The sequence below is a fragment of the Acomys minous genome (assembly GCF_964271855.1).
Source record: "Acomys minous genome assembly, chromosome: 19".
Lineage (NCBI taxonomy): Eukaryota > Metazoa > Chordata > Mammalia > Rodentia > Muridae > Acomys > Acomys minous.
This window is the reverse complement of record NC_140499.1, coordinates 54,012,158-54,033,066: the sequence shown is the minus strand read 5'-3', so window position 1 is coordinate 54,033,066 and position 20,909 is coordinate 54,012,158. Positions and strand designations below refer to the sequence as shown.

The following is a 20,909-nucleotide window of genomic DNA, read 5'->3' as shown; positions in this document are numbered from 1 at the left end:
CCCCTTGTCCCAGTGAAGCCATGATGTATCCGAGGGAAATAATTTGCAGAATGACTTCCACATTGCATTCAACATTAATTGAGCATTGGCTAATTCTGAATATACATGATGACTTTTGAGAATGCTTTGATGGATTTCCTTGTATTGGGTGGCCACGAGTCTCAGGGCTGTCTGTGAGACATGAAGTGGGGTGAGAGGCATTGTCCAGAAGGCTCAAGCCACTACTTGTCCTTGAGTTTCATTGTCTTCCATCCAAAGGTTGCTGATCTGTGACTGCAAGGCGATAAGGTAGCACATCAGTCATTGCATGTGTCCTTTTTCACTCCTGGTAGAAGTGGAAAAGCTTATTGATAAATGGTATAGGGATTTACTGTGCGTACTGATTCCAGGACATGGCAAGCACTAAGAGCATAAGTGTTCCTAAGCAGACACTCGGAAAGGTTTTTAACAGAGCACAGAAGAAATGAAACTTCCCTTATAGAAGGAAGGCTCTCTTTACTAAGGGAGGTATGCTACTAATTCTAAAACATATAGCTGAGAATGCAAAATAGCACTATATCTTCCATGATTAGAAAACACATATGAATCTCAAAATTCTCCTCAAATGACTTTCCATGTGTGACGTTGACCAATATTTCATTCATGTCACATTCTTACTTCCTGACTTAATTCCAGCTGCAAAGATGAAATGAAAAACTTCACACAAAAGTAATCACCATCAACACTTAATGATGTTTGCATAACAGTCAATTTTGACAAGATGTAAATAAGGTTCATTAGCATGTTAGTAAAGAGTATGACAAGATTAAGTATGGATATCAAGACTTCCTTGTTCTAAAATGTTGACAAAATATATTGTCAAAATTGATATACCTTGTATAATACAAAAGGAACTTTATTTATAGTATCCCATCTAAATATATAATAATAAAAATAGTTCATTTGGTTGAATTTTTATGACTTCCAGAAAATCTCTGAAGATACCTTAAGTAGTCAGGTGAAGTTTTTCAGGGTTAACTTTTATTTAAGGACACTCTCTTCACACAGTGATAAAGTGAAGGCCTCCTCACACTCGGAGGGTCCTGAGAGCCTAAGTGGAAGAACCTGTTCCAGACTTTGGAGGATGCTGACCTTTGAGGTAACAGCATTAAGGTTGAAAACAAAGGCAATCTGCCTCTAGTCAACGCCTTATCTTCCTATTTCCTGCTTCTTTTTAAAAGACTTTTTTTTTCTGAATATATACAGCAAGTAGTTGATGATTTGTGAGCACATTTAAACTAACATTCTGATTTGGTAAACCCCGAGAGATAAACATTACTGTTTTTTTTTTTTTAAATAAAGGGTGCCTAGGACCCTGCAGGCCACTCGTGCTAGGGAAGCATGCACGCTAACTTCAGATATTCACTTCTCCATTCTTTCCTTCAAATCCAGCCTCCCAGGCTCCTTCCTGGCTCTGCAGCAGGCCACATGCTGCAGTCCCCTTTCCTCTCTGCCCATATCTCCAAGCTACATGGAAGTTCTCCCCGAAGCTTTCTCCCCACTCATCCTGCTGTCCTAGCCCCAACTCCACCAGGGAAATCTTGGAGATCACAGTAGGCAAGCCTGCCTGAGAATCAACTAGGCCAGCAAATCAGGAAGGCCAGCTTCAGATCTTCACTATGTCTCCTCCCCTCCATATCCAATCCCACAGAAAAACTATTGAAATAGATGGATAAACCCTATGGAAAGAGAAGCAGAGCCCTTTGAAGTCTCCCAACCACAAAAAGCCCATGACAAGATGGTTTTAACCCAAAATTCTATCAGACTTTCAAAGTTAACGTCAATATTCCTCAAATTATTCCACAAAGTAAAAACAAAATGATCATTGTCCAGTTTGTTTTAGGAGGTCACAGTTACCCTGATACTTAAACTGCACAAAGAACCACAAGGAGAATTTCACACCAATTCCCTTTATGAACATAGATGCAAATATTCTCAGTAAAATATTTGCAAATTGAATCCAAAAATACATCATAAAACTCATCCACCATGAGTAGTTTTCATCTCAGAAATGCAGGGATTGTTCAGCATGAGTAAGTCGACAAATGTAATTCACCATATAAACAAGCTGAAAGGCAAATCACATGAGCATCTTAATAGATGCAGAAAATGCCTTTGACAACATTCAACACTCCTTCCTGACACAAGCTCTGGAGAATTCAGCAACGCAAGGGATATCCCTCAAAATAATAATGTCAATTTACAGCAAGCTCATTGCCAATAGCAACTTAAATACAGAGACATTCAAAGCAATTACACTAAAATCAAGAATGAGACAAGGTTATCTATTTTCTCTGATAATTATGCAATATAGTACGTGAAGTCATAGCTAAATCAATCAAAACAAAATTAAAATAAACAAAAACAAAAACTGAAGGAGATCAAGGGAATGCTAATTAAAAAGAAAGAAGTCAAAGTATCTTATTTGTATATCATATGATAATATTCATAAATAAACCTAAAAATTTACTAAGAAAAATCCTACAGTAGTTAAATACTTTGAGCAAAGTAGCTAGATACAAAATTACTTCACAAAGTGCAGTGGCTCCGCTATACACAGATGACAAATGGGCTGAGAAAGAAATTGCAGTTAAAAAAAAATGCATTTCACAATAGCCTCAAATAATTCAAAGTATCTTGTGGTAACTTGAACCAAGCAAGAGAAAAGCTTGTGTGAGTTAAACTTTTGGAGACTGAAGAAAGAAATTTAGGATGATATCATAGATTTGAAAAATTAATATTGTAAAAATGGCTACTCTACCAAAAGCCATCTACAATTTCAGTGTAATCCCCATCAAAATTACAATGCAATATCTCATAGATCTTGAAAGGACAATTGTTAGTTTCTTATGGAAACAAAAAAAAAAAAAACAAGAATAGTTAGAACAATCATAAATAATAAAATAAGTGCTAAAGGTATCACCATCTCTGGCCTCAAATTGTACTACAGACCAAGAGTAGTAAAATAGCCGGATATTGGTCCACGTATGTCACTGGAATAGAGTTGAAAACTCAGGCATACATCCACGCAGCCACGGACACCTGAGGTTCTTTTTTGTTTTTTTTTAGAAACCAGAAATAAGCACCGAGGAAAAAGAGAGCATCTTCAACAAATGATGCTAGCCAAACTGGATCCAAGTACTAGGATCCAAGTAGTTCCATATTAATCACCTAGAACAAAACTCAATTCCAAATTGACTCAAGTCCTTAGCATTAAACCTGATACAGTGAACCTGACAGAAGAAAAAGTAGGAACTTTCCTTTAACTCATTGACACAGGAAATAACTTTCTGAACAGAACTGTTAGCTCGGGAACTAAAATCAACAAGCAATACGTGGGTCTTCAAGACACTGCAAGGCAAAGGTTCTGCAAGGCAAAGGACACAATCATTTAGACAAAGTAGAAGCCTACAGAATGGTAAAAGATTTTTTACCAACTGCAAGCCAGATATGTGGCTAATATCCAAAATATATAAAGAACTAAAAAATTAGATATGAAGAAAACGAAAAACTCAATTTTTAAAAAGCCAGTGTAGAGAATTGAAACAGAAGGAGGAGGCTCAAATGGCTGAGAAACACTTAAAGAAATGTTCTCTATCTTAGTCATCAGGGAACTACAAATCATAGCTACTTTGAGATTTTATCTTATACCTGTCAGAATAGCCAAGATTAATTAAACAAGTGACAGCTCATGTTGGCAGGAACACTCATCCATTGCTGGTGGGAGTGCAAACTTGTACAGCAAATTCTCTGAAATCTGGGAATCAATGTACCTCAAGATCCAGCTGTAGCACTCATGGTTATATATCCAAAGGGCAGTTCATCCTATGAAAGAGACACTTGCTCAAATATGTTCATTGCTGCTCTATTTATAATAGCTGGAAGCTGGAAACAACCTCATCCTCAATAGATGAGTGGATAACAAAAATGTGGTACTCTTTACCAATGGATTTTTACTTAGCTAATAAAGAATGTGTGTGTATCTATATCACTATATGTCTCTCTCTCTCTCTCTCTCTCTCTCTCTCTCTCTCTCTCTCTCTCTCTCTCTCTCTGTGTGTGTGTGTGTGTGTGTGTGTGTGTGTGTGTATATATTAGAAGGTGATCTAAATGAAATGGCTAAATAATGGGGCATACAGAGACCACATTGGCCATTTTATCACCAAATGAAGCTCTTAATACCAGGATTGTGTTATATCTAATGATGTTGTTGGCTGAGGAAGTCCCAAGGTGACACAGGCTGCTGCTAAGACTATAGGTTGCTCTTCATGAACTGGCTAGAAGACCACATTGCTGAAGACAACACTACACGACTTATTGAGTATGTAGAAGTCAAGTTGGTGCCTACACAAAGCCTTCACTCCTATGTTATAGTGTATCTGGTACAGGAAGGCATTCTGTAAACCACCAAAGTAGAAATTTAAACACCAACCCAGCCACAGTCTCTTTGATATACAATGGTGTTCTATCAGGCAAAATATGCTATGACACAAAGACAGTGAAAGTAACCAACCATTATCTTGCTTGACTTGACTGAAGGCCCACTCCATTGAATGGAACCCATGTGCAACACTGTGTGGCTGACCAAGGATCTGAGACTAGATACCCCAGGAATCTAAAGTAAACAAAAAGTAGGGATAAAATGACTACTAAAGACATTCTCCTACGCTCATAGATCAGTGCCTTGCTCATCCACCATCAAAGAAGCTTCCTCCTGCAGTAGATAGGAACAAATACAGAGACCTGAAGTCAGACATTATGCACAGTGAGAGATCTACCTTGGATCTCTACTCTTAAGTGGTATGTCTCCATAAAATCCTCCTCAGGGCTCAGTAAACCCTGCAGAAGAAGAGGCAGAAAGAGTGAAAGAGCCAGAGGTGATGGAGGTCACCAAGGAAACAAGGCCCTCTAAAACATCAGGACCAATACACATAATACACATATCAACTCAGAGTGTCTGAGGTAGCATACCCAGGGCCTGCATGGGGCTGAGCTGAAAGGGCAAGCAGAGACATGGCCCCATTCCTAACAGGAAACAATCTCCAGTTGATAACCACTTGCAAAAGAAGATTTGGCTTCCTGCAAGGGAATGTCTCAGGGGGACAAACTATCCTTAGGCTGTATGCTCAGCAACAGACGGCCAACAGAAAACAAACTCCGCAGTATCTTTACAGGTTCCTCGTCTCATAATATTGTGTTGGGGCTGTCCCTTTTTTATATTTACATTTTAAGTTCTATCTTTTTAAATTGTAGTTATTTATATTTGTCTTCTCTCTATTTACCCTACATGTCCATTGTTGCACATGTGTTATAACTTGCAGTATAGTGTTTATATGGTACTCCTTAGTGTACAAATGGGTCTTTATTTCTCGTGCCTTCTCCTGGGTTCTTTTCCTTCTGCCTGTTTGTTTTGTACAATTCCCACGTGTTAGTTTTTTGCTTTATCTCGTTATATCGTACTTCATTATCTTCTGGGAGCCTGTTTTCTAATGATTGCCAGAATGGGGTGGCTCCCGATGGGAAGGGAAGTAGGGAAGAAATAAGAGGCGTAGATGGAGGGGACACTGTAACCATAATTTCTTATTTGAGAAAAAAAAATTCTACTGTCAAGTAAAAAAAAAAAAAAAGGAAAAAAAAGTATTTGGGGACTGGAGAGCTGGCTCAGCTACTAAGAGGACAAGTGTGCTTCCTGCTCTTTTAGAGTACCAGAATCTGGTTCCCATCACCCACACTGGGTGGTCCACAGCCATTTGTTCCTACAGTTCCAGTAGAATTGTAATGCCTATGGTTTCTACCACCCATGCACTTACATGCATATACACTTTTAAAGTATTTGAAATAGAAGGTGATTTACACCTATTTGTTAAGCATGAAAAAGAATAGATTATATTTTATAGAATATTTTCTTTTTATTTGTTTTATTTTTTTATAATTTAATCAGATTATATCCCAATTGTTATCCACTTACTTGTTTCTTTCTGTTCCTTTGCTCCCTCCCTCTTTCACTGTATTTTCCTATTCCTACCCTCCCTCCCTCTTTCACCCTATTCCTCCCCCCTAGACTTCTGGCAGAATGTGACCTCCTCTCCTATATCCTATCAGGTCACAGCCAATAGCCTGCTTCCCCATCCTTTGAGTCCTGCAGGACCTCCACACCAAGGGGAAGTGATCAAATTGGGGGCACTAGAGTTCATCTCAGGGACAGTCGCTGCTCTCCCCACAACCGTGGACAATGAGCTGTCTGTCCATTGGCTAGTCTGAACAGGGGGTCTAGGTTTACGGCCTGCATTGTCCTAGGCTGACATAGCATTTTGTACAGGACCCCCAGTCTACATATGCCAGCCTTGATGGTCTTCTTGTGGGGCTCCTGGACCCTCTTGGTCCTTCTATTCCCCTATTCTCCCATACCTCTCTCACCTGAGGTCCAGCAGTTAGTCCCAGCATCTGTCCTGATTCCCTGCTAAGTGGAGACTCTCAAAGGACATCTATGTTATTTTCTAGTTTTTAAGGGATCTTCTCTTTACCTTTTGTGCATTGGATGCTTTGCTGTGTCTCTTTCTACTCAGAGACAAATATGTGCCTCTATCTAGAGATTTCGTTGGAGATGGTTGTCTATCCATAAGTTCCATGGGATCACCCATTCTTTTAATAACTGAATAAAAATTTTGTTTTGCTTCATCCTAGGGCATCTTTAGTACCAGCAATACAAAGAGTAAGTGGTGACCTGTCACGTAAAAAAAATAAGACTCTCGGCATATACCCAAAGAATAATATTGTCTACCACAACGTATATGCACAGTCACAGTCACTGATGCTCTATTCATAATACCAAAAGAATAGAACCAGCCTAAATGTTCATCTACAGATAAGTGAATAGTGAAATGCAATGAAATTCTATTGAGCTATAAAGAAAGGGGAAATTGAGAAATTTGCAAGGAAATGGATGAATTTGGGAAGTGTAATATTAAGTAAAGTGAAGCAAATTCAGAAAGACAAAAACTGCATGTTCTTTTTTATATGTGAATCCTAGCCTAGACTGTATATACACAAACACACACACACACACACACACACACACACACACAGAGAGAGAGAGAGAGAGAGAGAGAGAGAGAGAGAGAGAGAGAGAGAGAGGGAGAGAGAGAGAGAGAGAGAGAGAGAGAGAGAGGCATGCATGCACGTGCACACACGCATACACATAGACAAATACACGTTTATGTAATGTAGTTTAAGCCTTAAAAAAACTAGTCAAGGGACTGAAGGAGTGGGAGTAGGTCTTAAGGAAGAATAGGGAGAGCAAAGAAACACAAGAAACACAGAAGAGAGAAAAAAAAAAGAAGACCTAGGGGAATCAAGGGTAGGAGGGGTGGAGAGTTAGTTCATAAAGGACAATTTCCTAAAACATCCTTTGTTTGTAAACACAAAAATAATATTTAATAACCTGTACACCAAATTAGAAAATTAGAAATAAGTCCTTTAAAGTAAAAGGGTTTTAAAAATTTCTCATCAGAGTATTTTCTTATAAGATCACTTAAAATCACTGTAAAACTTATACTAACTTGTACATATATACTTTTAGAAAATTGTTCCCAATTTAGCTCAGGAAATTATTATACATTTTTTCCAAGTTCTGTGGAAGAATTTGTTTCACAAATGAGGAGGAACTGAACTGAAGTCCCAGTGGCCTCTACAAATGGGCAGAGTAGTCAACCATACCATTTCCAGTACTCAATAACATTAATGATATTAATATTAAGTGAATTTCCAGACTGAAATGCAGAATGCATGTGTGTTTTTTTTTTTCAGATATATATCCTATTGAATTTCTAAGTATATATGGAAATAACTTTTGGGAGCTGAACTGTAGAAACAACATCCCGGCAAGAAGCTAAAATGTTAACAGTACTGAAGGAAGGGGCATTCCTTATGTTAAAACTGTAGGATGAAAGTCACTTGGGAGACTTAGGGCATCTCACCCCTAACCTCCCCTTCCAGAAGTAGTGCTCAAACTCTAACCCCCTCACTAGTGTAAGGGGCTTGAGAGAGAATCACTCAGAGAGGCAATATCCTTTTTTTCCCCTTACTTGGAGTGAAAAAGGATTCAGGGAAGCTGGCTTTACAAATAACATGGAATTTGAGAAGTTGGGACTGATGCCCTCAGATGAAAGCATAGCCTCCAGGTCTTCACACTGTGTTATGAATACTATCTGAAGTATAGTCTATCTGTCCTCTTTTCCTTTCCACGAGGTATGGGTGCATGCCTCTGCCGGCGTTTATCTTAGCCAACCATCTGTTCTGAGGAAGCTGAGTGGCGTTTCTTCATCAAAGGTCCTCTTTCTATCAATTGGCACTCAGCCCCTTTGCCCCAGAAGAATGTAAAATTAAGTAGAGTATAGCTAATCCTTAAACTGTAGTTTGTTTTGGCAGAGAAATATTTAGAAATGTGACTATGGAGGCAAGAATCCCCTCTTTCTACAGTAGAGGGGATGAAGGTCTAGACACCTGGCACATGTTCATGAACACAGTTTTACTTAAAGGGCTAGAGCTTATGAAAATGCCTTACATAGAAAAACAAGAGAGAAGGAGAAGAGAGAGGAGAAAGATAGAAAAAGGGGAAGTAGCCAGGTGTTCTCAAAAATGTGTTATGTGCTTTCTTGATCAGGCATTTTGGCTCTTTAGGATCTCTATCTAGGAATGAGGTGCTGAGTCATATTTAAGCTCAGATAGTCATAACAGAATGTGTAACTGTCTTTTCAATTCTTGCTGTCTGTGTGTGAAGCATCTTTCTGTAAATTTCATGTCAATTTTTTCTAGTCATTGGTGGTCTTTTTATACATTTGTTAATTCAAAGCCTTTTCTCATTTTCATATGAGCTCTTTTTAAATCATTAGTCTGTAAGAATTTGTTTTGCATTCTGATAGAAGATCCTACTCTAGCATACAAATTGCACATACTTTATTTCACTGTGCTCATTACTTCATTTTGGCATGTCTATCAAACACAAAGCTTTTAAATTTTCATGTCTTTGTTTATCCTTTATATATATATATATATATATATATATATATATATATATATATATTCTTCTTTTAAACTTTTACAATTATACCTGAGAATCAATTCCAGGTCATATCTTCCTTTGATATTTTGACATTGTCTTATCCTTGATATGAAAGATATCTCATCTTTAAGTTTTCAAGTTTGGTAAGGACAGGATCCATCTAGACGGCCCACAGCAGTTTGTTAGATAGTCTACTCTTTCACTACCAAACTGAAAAAAAAATCAACTGACTACAACTCTAAGAGTTTGTTTTGTGATTCTCAGTTCTATCACACTGATTGATATGCCCGACATCTTTAACCATGTCACAGCATTTCTTTGACTTTGCAGAAAGGTCTAAAACATGAATTCTGCTCATTTTGCATCTACTATGTTCAAGGATTAGCTGTTAATTTGGCTTCCTCACATTCTCTATGAATATTAAGAGCATCGTAATAGTTTCTGTACATGAGCCAGCTGGACTTATATCTATGCCTTTAAAAAGTGTGGCCAACTAAGAGAATATCATTGCATTTCAGAAGCTGAGTATCTGCTAGAACTGGGTGTCTTAGGGTTGGTATGGCAGAATAATTGAAAAAGATAAACAATTAGATTATGGGTCATCAGCACAGACATTTTCTTGTTCAGAGTTTAAAGAATGTTTTATTCTGATCCTAATTTACCGTTAAGTATCAGAGATATGAATTTTTTCATGAAGGAATTATGAATGTTGACTTGAAACAAAATACCTTGAGTTAGGGATGGCAAGAGAATCACCAACAGGAAAAACGACCATAAAATCACAACATACTGACAAAGAGGAAATAGTTTTGTTACATTTATTTGTTCTCTCTCCTTGTCTTTCTCTGTCTCTGTGAGTAGGTAATTGCATGTGTTTATGAGATGGTACATGTATGGTAGTCACAGAACAACTTGGAGGAGTTGATTCTCTTCTTTCACCTTGTGGGTCCTGGGACTTGAACTCAGGTAGTCAGACTTGACAGCAAGCAACTTTACATAGTGAACAATCTCTCAGCCAAACAGAAAAGTAATTTTATATTCTTTTATTATAAGCGAACAGACAAAAGTCTCCCTGCTAGACTTATTCTGGCAGCTTCACTGACAAAAATCATAGCCTGGACTGGGGAGAGCTGAGAAGCAGCTGCATCTGTCTCCTGTGTCCTTCATTTCACAGCTGAAAGTCAGATAGTCAAAGGGTCTCTGTGTCCCAGCCTCTGCCCCACTCAGCACCATTTATCCTCATGTATACTCACCTCACCTCTTTATTGATGCAAATTGTTAACTGACTCCCAGTTTGACTCAATGCCTCACTAGGCACTGGGGAAAGAATAATAATAACATGATTCCTGCTAAGAGTCCCATTAATGTAAGAGTCTAATGAGAAACCAAAACGAGGCAACTGTAACTCAGTATAATGATGCTTATAGCTGAACTATTTCTGTGATCCTATGTAAGTGGAGAGGATGAAACCAAACTTGAGGTCTAATGGTCCTTGAATGGACCCTTGGCAGGAAGCTAGTGAGAGAGAAAGGTTTGTGTAGGAGCCATTCTCCTAAGAGAATGCAGCACACGTTAGCACACATGTGAGGGAATGCTGGCATTTTTAGAAACCCACAAATATTCACTACAGCTGGGTCAGGCTTGATGGTGTAAAAAATGAACAGAGAGTGGTAAACAGTGAGCTTAGGAGGGATTTAGTGTGCCATATGAAGATTAAAACAGAATCTTGTGGAGTCCTATTGGGGAAATTCTACCCATCATACACCATCAGCTTTGCTGAAGGGCCATGCTCTGGGTGGCGTGGAGGATGGAAAAGAGAGGACTGAGGCCAAAGGTTCCTTAGGCTGAGGAAATGGAGACTGTTATACTGGAAAGGAGCGAGCTATGAGGCAGGGCCAGAAAGGAGGCAGCTACAGGAAATGGAGATGCAGACACAACCGTGAGAGAGGAGAAGGCAGTCAATGAGACCTGCTAATGACCCAGGAATCAGGAATCTACAACGAAGACTCTCAGAAGTGAGATGGCACACTTAGAAGACTTGGCCTCAGAAAAATTCATGCAGCCTCGATAGAGAATGTGAGAAGAAAGTGAACCACTGAGGAAATCTATCCAGACAGTCTGATTTTCTGACAGCAAGTCTCACTGTTTTGTCTTTTGCACATTTGCAACATGCGCAGAAGGAATATTTGCTAAAAAAAGGAGAAAGTAACAGTGAGAGGACAAAGTGGAAAATGTGGGCATGAATACTGCTTCCTGTAATTAAGTGCCTTTCCTACTTTCAGTAAACATCACTATGTAAAGTAGGCTATTGCCTCAGAGACCAAAGTCTGAGCCACTGGTTTGACATACAAAACAATTGGTGAACACCAAGTCTCAACACCTCCTGGACTTATGAGAAAATGGAGCCACATATGCCATGAATGCATTAGCTTCTGTATGCTTTGGTAAACACAGTAAGCGCTGTGAGTGTAATTGATCATAGACAATTTCCCCTAACTCACCGGCAGTAAGGAATGGATTAATACCTTTATGATGACTTTTGACCACCAAATAGAACAATGAATGTTTTCAAACTTACAAGGGAAATGGTTAGAGACACCAAGGTAAACACGTGGAGTAGGTAATCCACTGTTACTCATCATAGATATGACTTTGCCAGTAAGACATGTAAACTGCCAGCTATTCTGCACTTTCCTTGGAGCTAGGTAAAGCTATTTTCGGGCCTCTGTGGCGCTGGGACAAAAGGGCAAAAGGTTAAAGAAATGAGACAGAGAACATGCCATGTGATGTTTCCACCAAGCCTAGAGCCAAGGTCTGAAGAGACCAGACCCCAAGAGATCTGTGTCTGGAATGGGAGGGCTGTACTTTAAAATGCCTTGGATAATCCATAGACCGGCTACTCACACTCCAGTCACTGTTGCCATGGAAAAGAAAGACAGGAATAGAAACTTAGGAAATCTGCGCCTAGCCTCAGCTCTTCCTGTAACATACTGCTAAGCATTTCACAAAGCACATGCAACTTCCAGATCCTGAAGTTACTACTAATGCAACTGAAAAAAAGGAGTATCATTATATCATTGTAAAAAGACATTAGAAAGAAGAAGGCAGGAGAGGCTCCGCTGCAACGCTTTCTCTTCCATGTATTCTGAACTGGCAGATTTTTTTTTGGTACAACACAAATGCTAGTAACTTAGGACATTATGATCTTCATTTCCTTGGAATCAAAGAGACAGTTGTGTTCACTCACATGGACACACACACATACATACATACATACATACATACATACATACATACATACACAGACACACACAGACACACACACAGACACTTGCACTTGTTCCCAAAATAGCCACATTCTTTTATTTGATGATTCAATACATTTTAATTCAAATAGTTACCACATCACGTAGGCAAAGCATTAAGCATTTTACAAGCAATGTATTATGCTGATTTTCTTTTCAATGGCCAAAGAGTACAATAAGTAAACTCCTTAAATGATATACTTCTGTACATAAAAATATCCATGTATTTATACAAGTGTATGGAGTAGAGTTTAAAGGTAATAAAACCTTAGCATCGCAATAAATAGGATGTGTCCACACAGCGCAGCATAACCTAAAATACTGTGTCCTGAAGGGGTTGCTCTGTTTCAGGAAGGTGCCTATGTGTTTCTCTGAACTATGCTCCTATTTCCCATAGAAAGGATTAGATTAGCAATGACGCCATGTGAATGTATACACATGCTCTGTTTTATTTGTATCTCCAAGAATGGAAGAAGGAATTGAGGATAATTCAGTTGTTATCAAAATGTCCCTGCGACCTACCAACTCTGTACACTTCCCCATTCCATCTTCTCAAATATAGATGACTCTAAGCTCTAGCACCATACAAGAAAGAAATACATGTGTTTTTCTCAGAGCAACAAGATTTTTATATCATCTTTGTTCCTCAGGCTATAACAATTCTGTTTAGAAAAAAAATTTATCAAGCTAAAAAATAATTGATCTAGGTTGTCATAAAAAAGAATATTAAATACCTTTGGTAAAAATAGAAATATTTAACAAGATTAGAAAAGCCAACAATTATAGTGTCAAAAGTAGAATATAAAAATGTACACAATGAAACATATCAACCACCGCAGAGGGAAGGGACGAGAAGGCCACTCCTCTGTGCTGGTGTGCTTTCTCCAAACCACGACTGTTCTTCTCTTCTCTTCTTCCAAATGGCAGAGAAGTTGCCAAGCACGGAAACTTCAGTCTCTCCTATCCCCGTGGGACATTTAATTCATCGCAAGGGAGCTGCTCTCTAAAAGCTTGGTTTGTAGAACACAGACCATTCAGATTTGTATATGCAAACATATGGAAGGGAAACTCCAAATTCTTCTGTTATTGTTCACAGTCAAGGGCGAGTTTCTCACCATTTTCTTGTGCTGATGTCACTTGTCCATATCAAGACAATGAAGCTATAGCATGTTGTCTGTGGAAAAGAAATGCTGCCACTCTGGAGCTTGCTAGAGATCTACAGATATTTCATTTGTTTCTGGGGTTGAAGACCTCTTTTATCGTTTGTGCTTCCTTTAAGTGGCAGTACTGTGGGGCAGGCTCCACCCTGGTGCCTCTTCTTTCAAAATACACTTTACGTCTTGCACATACAAGGCTGATGAAGAAAACAACTGATATTTTTTTTTTGGATGGGGACAATGAGTAAGATTTTTAGCACAGCCAGTGGCAGCATCCAGGAGCCCATTGGCCAGCGCTGATGAGGGATGGGGGTGCTAAGAGGGGATGCAGAAGGCCAGTGCAGATGTGTGCTCTTGCGGAGGATACAGTTACCCTCCCGCATTTCCTTTACATACACAGTCACACTCCTCATGGTGTTCCAGGGCCACATCAGTGAGCGACTTATGCAATCCCCTAACTCCAGTTTTTGGTCGCAACTGAAGGACCTATAAAGGAATAAGTATACACCATTAAAAATCAGTGTTTACTTATTGAGCTTTGCTTCATGGATAAGTCACACGTCCAAGAAGAGGCAACAACCGTACAAACAAACAAACAACCGTGGTACCTAAGAAAGACCTACACATTTTTGTACAACATAAAGTTGTATACACATTGCTCCATTCTAGCCCTCAAGTCATTTACTCTTATTCCATGAAAGAAAGGGCATGTTAATCCCAGAAGCTGCAAAACATGCTGCCCCCAGCATCTAGAACAGCTTTAAAATGGAAAGACTCACCGTGTGTTTATTACTTTCTACATGTAATCACACAAGAGACAACTTCACCTCATGTCTTTTGAAACCACTCACGGCCCAATTTGTTTTTCTGTTGTTTTACCTTCTTCTTCTCTTCACACATTTATTCACACACTGTGCAAATATTTACACTTGATGCAGCACACTCAGCCACGGGTACAATGTGGAAGGAAACGTGATGGTTCCACAGCTGAGCTTGCTCAATTTTGCCGCTCATTAAGTTTCCTGGCAACACTTCAAGCCCTCTATAAACTTGATGAGATGGATTAGCTGTGCTTCATAGGCACTAGCCACAACCACAGCTCAGCTTCCACAGTGAGATCTGAGCAATGCTATGGTGGCTCAGCAGTACCGGGGATGCCTCTAGTAAATGAATGTGTTCCGTTTCGATTGTTCAGGTTTGAAACAAAAAAATAAAGGAACCAAAATTAACAATGTCCCTTTATAATACTATGACAAAACAATCTAGTTGTATATCCTATTAGGACAACCTGGAGTATTGGACACTCAACGTTTCTTATAAAAAAAAAAACCCATAAATTCTAGGAATTCTGCTATTTGGATTATGAACAACATAACAACATGGAAGTGTTCAATGTCTTTGCTTTCCATGTACAGCAAAGAGATGCCCATGAGGTGACTATGAAAATGTCCTAGTCCTGTAAATTGTCATTAATCCACAGAAACCCAAGTCATATCTTATGACTATTTGTCTGAAGACTTACAAAAGAAACCTGGGGAATGCACTCATAACTTTTGGAGCACGTGATCCTAGCGGCGCTTAATTAGCTCACATTTTTTGAATACTTACTGGGTTCCAGGCACAATAATAGCGTGTTTACATACTTGAACTCACAATAATCCTATGAGGTAATCTACAGTTACTACTTTTCCTCACACGTGAATGAATAGATTTAGACACACAAGGAAATAGTTGTTATTTGTACCTAGCCCAAAAGATGAGTTATTGAAAGTAGAGTAATACTATAAAAAATAATTTAGTGAAGCCTCAATAGCATTGATCAATTTATTTAAAGGACCTTGGAAAGCATCATTTTCAGTCCACTACATTTCATAATTCTGGACCAAAAGTCAGTAAGTTTGTATTTCTTTAATGTAATATTGACTGATTAGATAACTGGATGTTTGTTTTTTATGTCACTAATGACAGTTTTAAATTAGCTGGGATGTCACGAATTATAAAATGACAATGATGTTATGCTTAATCATACACTTGCTTCCCATTTCTTTTTTCTTTTCTGGAATACGGATTTTTAACGTAAATCATAGCATCAATAGAAGCAGTGTTGTCAATCCCCACCTCCACTTTCATGTGTTTCTCCCTTCAGCAGGAAAGACACACAGTATAAGAGGAAAAATTACTCTCCAGGCTGGACAGTGGCCCAGGTTGCACCTCTACCTCCTAAGACACATCTTCTGTAGGAGAAGAAGGCTCTCGCTCCAGTCATTTTAAAGAACAGGACAGGATGTTCTAGCCTGGGAGGGAGGGGAATGTTACTGTTTTGTTGTTCTTTTTAATTTCCATATGAAGGTTTTAACTTTTAGAAGATGCAACTAGAAATGACAGTTTGTCAGAAGATCCCAGATAATACTGAAGGGAAATATTTTGACATTAGAATGTCAGTTAGGACACCAGAGAAAGAAAGAAAGAAAAAAAGAAAGAATGAATGAAAGAAAGAAAGAAAGAAAGGAGGGAGGGAGGGAGGGAGGGAAGGAAGGAAGGAAGGAAGGAAGGAAGGAAGGAAGGAAGGAAGGACAGACATATCCAGTAAAGAAGCATCTGAAGGAATGCTTGGGATGGGGCTCAGTTGTAGGATACAATGTTCATTGAGAATGCCCAAAACCCTGGGTTCACTCCTGCTATGGTTTAGTATAAAATGTCATTTCCAGCCTTATGTATTGGACACTTTGCAGTGGATAGAGTATTTTAGGAAGTGACTGAAACTTTAAGTACCCTAGCTTGGGAAGATGGGGACAATAGGTCACATATTTTAATTCTCTCTTTCTTTCTCTCCTCCATTTTCTCCTGTCACCATGATGTAAAACAAGTAATTAAATTTATAAAGTTATGAATAAAGAGAAATAACTGGTTCAATTATGAAAGTAGAAAAAGCAACAAACACATTCCAGCTAGCATAGTATCATATGTACTCTTTAGTCATGAGATATCTGCCTCTCCTCAGTCTAAGTTCACTCATTCACTGATAATCCACCACTGCTTGCTCTTCCAAAGGTCCTGAGTTCAATTCCCAGCAACCACACGGTGGCTCACAACCATCTATAACGAGATCTGGTGCCCTGTTCTGACCTGCAAGCAGACATGCAGGCAGAACACTGTAAACATAATAAATAAATAAATAAATAAATAAATAAGAAGATGGCTAAAATATAGGAATACCTTGAAGTGTGTTTGATTTCATTCCAAGAGTTTTGTAAAGATTAACGTACTGACTCTCCAGTATGAAGTGCGTGGGTATGTGGGTTGGCAACCAACAGATAAGGGAAGCGAGGTTAAGAAAACTAAGCAACTTGCTCAAAATCACACAACTAAGAAATGTTAGCAGCAAGCCCAGCATACCTGGAACTAAAATTTGTACTTTTAAATGCCATGCTGCAATGTGACTTTTAATTTCTTTACCTTTCAACTTGGTAGGAGCAAAGAAGCATATACAATGATTTTTATTTCATTTTTATTTATTTTTATTTATTCATTTCATTTTATTTATTTTTATTTATTTATATTCATTTTTATTTCATTTCATTTGTGGGGTGTGTGTGTGTGTGTGTGTGTGTGTGTGTGTGTGTGTGTGTGTGTGTGTGTCACCATGCACATAAAGGCCAGAGGACAACTGGCATGAGTCAGTTCTCTCCTTCTGTTGGGTGAACGGAACTCAGGTTTTCAGTCTTGGTGACAGTGTCCCTCAAATCCTGATCCAACTTGATGATCCATAAACAGTGACCTTAGAACGGTAAAACTTCTCTCTCCCATAGTCACTTTTAAAGTCCTCTACATGAGGTAAAGTCGAGCTGGCTCGGTGGGTATGAGTTGATTTCTCTTGTAGAGGAGCTGGGTTTGCTCCCTAGCACTGACATGGAGGCTGGGAACTGTCCTTAATTCCAGTTCCAGAAAATCTGACGTCCTTGTCTGGCCTCTGGGGCATGGGACACACATGTCATATTTACAAACATGCAGACAATGCAGGCCTGCATGGTATAGAATGCCCTATCATATCTAAAGAATTACTTGGTTGGATATATTGTAACTAATGAAGCACTAAAACATCTTTCAAGAAAGAGTTAATGTGCAAGTTTGTGGGCTTATAAAGTTCCTGACTTTTCTCAGGAAAGTTTTCCTTTGGAAACAGAGAAAAAATATTGCAGATAATTTTCAATTTTTAAACATATGTATTTTGTGTGTCTGTCTGTCTGTCTGTCAGAGAAAAAGAAAGAGAGAGAGAGAGAGAGAGAGAGAGAGAGAGAGTCTAAGATGGAAGATACCCTTAGGAGCCAGATATATCCAACCCCCCTGGAGCTATACATACAGGTGGCTGTGATCCACCTGAAGGGAATCGTGGATATGTCTTTGCAAGGGCAGCACATGTTCTTAACCACTGAACTATCTTCCTAACCACAAGGTTCATCAACAATGTTTACTTATCAATATCATGATGACAACAATTTCATTTTTTAATTTCTTTGTTTGAGATCAGGTATGGAGACTCCTCTGGCGCACCTTTTATTGTACAAGATTGTTTTAGCTATTCTGGGTTTTTTGTTTTTCCATATGAAGTTCAGAATTGAACTTTCAATGTCTTTAAAAAATTGTGTAGGTGTTTTGATAGGGATTGCATTGAATCTGTAGATTGCTTTTGGTAGGATGGCCATTTTTATTATGTTAATTCTCCCGATCCATGAGCAAGGAAGATCATTCCATCTTCTCATGTCATCTTCAATCTCTTTCTTTAGAGTTTTGAAATTTTTTTCAAACAAGTCCTTCACTTGCTTAGTTAGAGTAACTCCTAAGTACTTTATATTGCTTGTGGCTAATGTGAAGGGTATAGTTTTCCTAATTTCTTCCTCTGCAAGCTTGTCATTTGTGTATAGGAAGGCTACAGACTTTTTTGAGTTAATTTTGTATCCAGCCAATTTGCTGAAGGTGTTTATCAGCTGTAGGAGTTCTCTGGTGGAATTTTGAGGGTCACTTATGTAGACTATCATATCATCTGCAAATAGGGATAATTTGACTTCCTCCTTTCCCATTTGAATACCCTTGATCTCCTTTTGTTGTCTTATTGCTCTGGCTAGAACTTCGAGTACTATATTGAAGAGATATGGAGAGAGTGGGCAGCCTTGCCTTGTTCCTGATTTTAGAGGAATTTCCTTGAGTATCTCACCATTTACTTTGATTTTGGCTATTGGCTTCCTATATATAGCCTTTATTATGTTGAGGAAAGTGCCTTGGATTCCCGATCTCTCTAAAACTTTAAACATGAATGGGTGTTGGATTTTATCAAATGCTTTTCTTTTTTTTTTTTGAATTTAGGTTTAATTTTTATTTTAATTTTTATTTTTTTATTAATTCATTCTTGTTACATCTCAATGGTTATCCCATCCCTTGTCTCCTCCCATTCTTCCCTCCCTCCCATTTTCCCCTTATTCCCCTCCCCTATGACTGTTCCTGATGGGGATTACCTCCCCCTGTATATGCTCATAGAGATATGGTCTCATGTTCCGAAGCTGGCCTTAACCTGGCTATGTTGCTCAAGCAAAAAGTTCAGAGAAGTGAGTGTTATTTTCATTACTGGAATCTAAGTGGAAGGAATGGTACGAAAGTGTGCTATTGGCATAGCCTTCCAGGAGCTCCAAGAACTGTGACACTGACTATCTACGTCACTGGTTCTCAACCTGTGAGTCGCAGCCACTACAAGGATCACATATCAAATATCCTGTGTATGTCAGATATTTACATTACTACTCATAACAGTAGTAAGATTGCAGTTATGAAATAGAAACTTCATAATTTTGTGGTAGGGGTTCACCACACATGGGCATGAGGAACTCTAAGAAACGGTTGCAGCATCAGGAAGGTGGAGAGCCACTGATACGTGACCCTGGAGCAGATACTCTGATGCTGTCACAGGGATGTTCGGTTCAGAGGCAGCTGGTGTGAGCACGCATGTAGAAAGGGTAGAATGACAGTAATCATGCCCCTGGAGTAATCACTGGATGCCGGTTTTAGACAGTGCCTACTGCAAGGGTGGTAACCACCTTCAAACATGCTGCCTAAGGAGAGGCTGGACTATTACCAGGTTTTAATGAGCTCAGGCATCTCGTTGGAAGATACAAGTTAATGGCCGCTCTGAGATGAACATAGGGTCCCTCGTCTTCCGCATCTCTATGCTTTCCCCCCCCCCCCAAGCTTTCTCAACCATCAACAGAATATTTCTGAAAAGCAGGAAACTGTGTCCTGGAAGCGTAGCTTATGACGCCACGATGTGTTGGTCGAAAGGCCGAAGGTCTCAGTGATGTCATAAAGTCCATGAAAAATCATTCTTTGGGGGCACAGATTAAAAGTAATGGAAGGAAGTTCCACAAAAACCATATCAGAGGGTCAGACTTAAACCAAGCGCAGTGTGGAAAATTATAACAATTAAATGTGAAACATGAAGAAAGTGTATTCTCTGAACACACACACACACACACACACACACACACACACACACACATAAACACACATACACACATTTAACATATATAGTGATGCTGCTGCTAGAGAAAGAGGCATTTACACAAGATATTCCAGCATGAATGAGTCCAGGAATTCTATGTCGCTGTTGTTGTTGTTGTTGGTGGTGGTGGTGGTGGTGGTGGTGCTGTTGTTGCTGCTGCCCAGGCTAGCTTTGAACTTCTGGGTTTAACTGGTTCTCCTTCACAGGCTCCACACTACCTGGGAGTCCAAGTATGTAGCACTAAGCCTGCCCCGACCCATGAAGGTTCTGAATTTGTTCGTTCCCATGGCTCTCCAATGCAGTAATGACTAATTTTTTCAGATTACGTTTTTGTGAAGTAAAACATGAAGTAATTCATGCAACATAGCGCGTACTGCCTGATGCACCAAGTGTAATGGGCACAGTAGCATAACTGTAAATATGTGCTCAGAGTGTTTCTGTTTTGACACCGGGCAGTATGTAAAAACAACTACCAAAGGTCTTGCTGCTCCAAATTAGATAGTGAGCTATGTCTAAGTCTTTAAATTATTCTGCTTTAATAGTTTGAAAATTTATAGCTAAAAGCTTAACTCTTTTTCTTCAGAAAAGATGTTGTGTGTTTAATGTAACAATCTTGTATAATTGGGGCTGGAGTTGCTTCTCAGTAGTGGGACATTTGACCAGCATACACAAGTCCTGAGTTTGATCACAGTAGCATAAAAATAACAACAAGAATAAAACCAGATAATAATAATAATAGTTATTATTATTATTATAAAATTATTATTATAAAAACTTCACTGATCAGCTAGGAGCCACCA

General features: G+C 38.9%; 1 protein-coding gene across 1 annotated transcript in view; it reads right to left on the bottom strand.

Moving 5' to 3' along the window:
* Nucleotides 1-12,436: 12,436 nt before the first annotated feature.
* The window catches only part of PDGFC (platelet derived growth factor C), a 159,382-nt gene continuing 150,909 nt past the window's right edge, over nucleotides 12,437-20,909 (bottom strand). Inside the window, exon 6 of the mRNA XM_084768742.1 lies at nucleotides 12,437-14,048. Coding sequence (XP_084624868.1) covers nucleotides 13,932-14,048 — 117 coding nt within the window. The 3' untranslated portion in view covers nucleotides 12,437-13,931. The remainder of the gene's footprint in view (nucleotides 14,049-20,909) is intronic.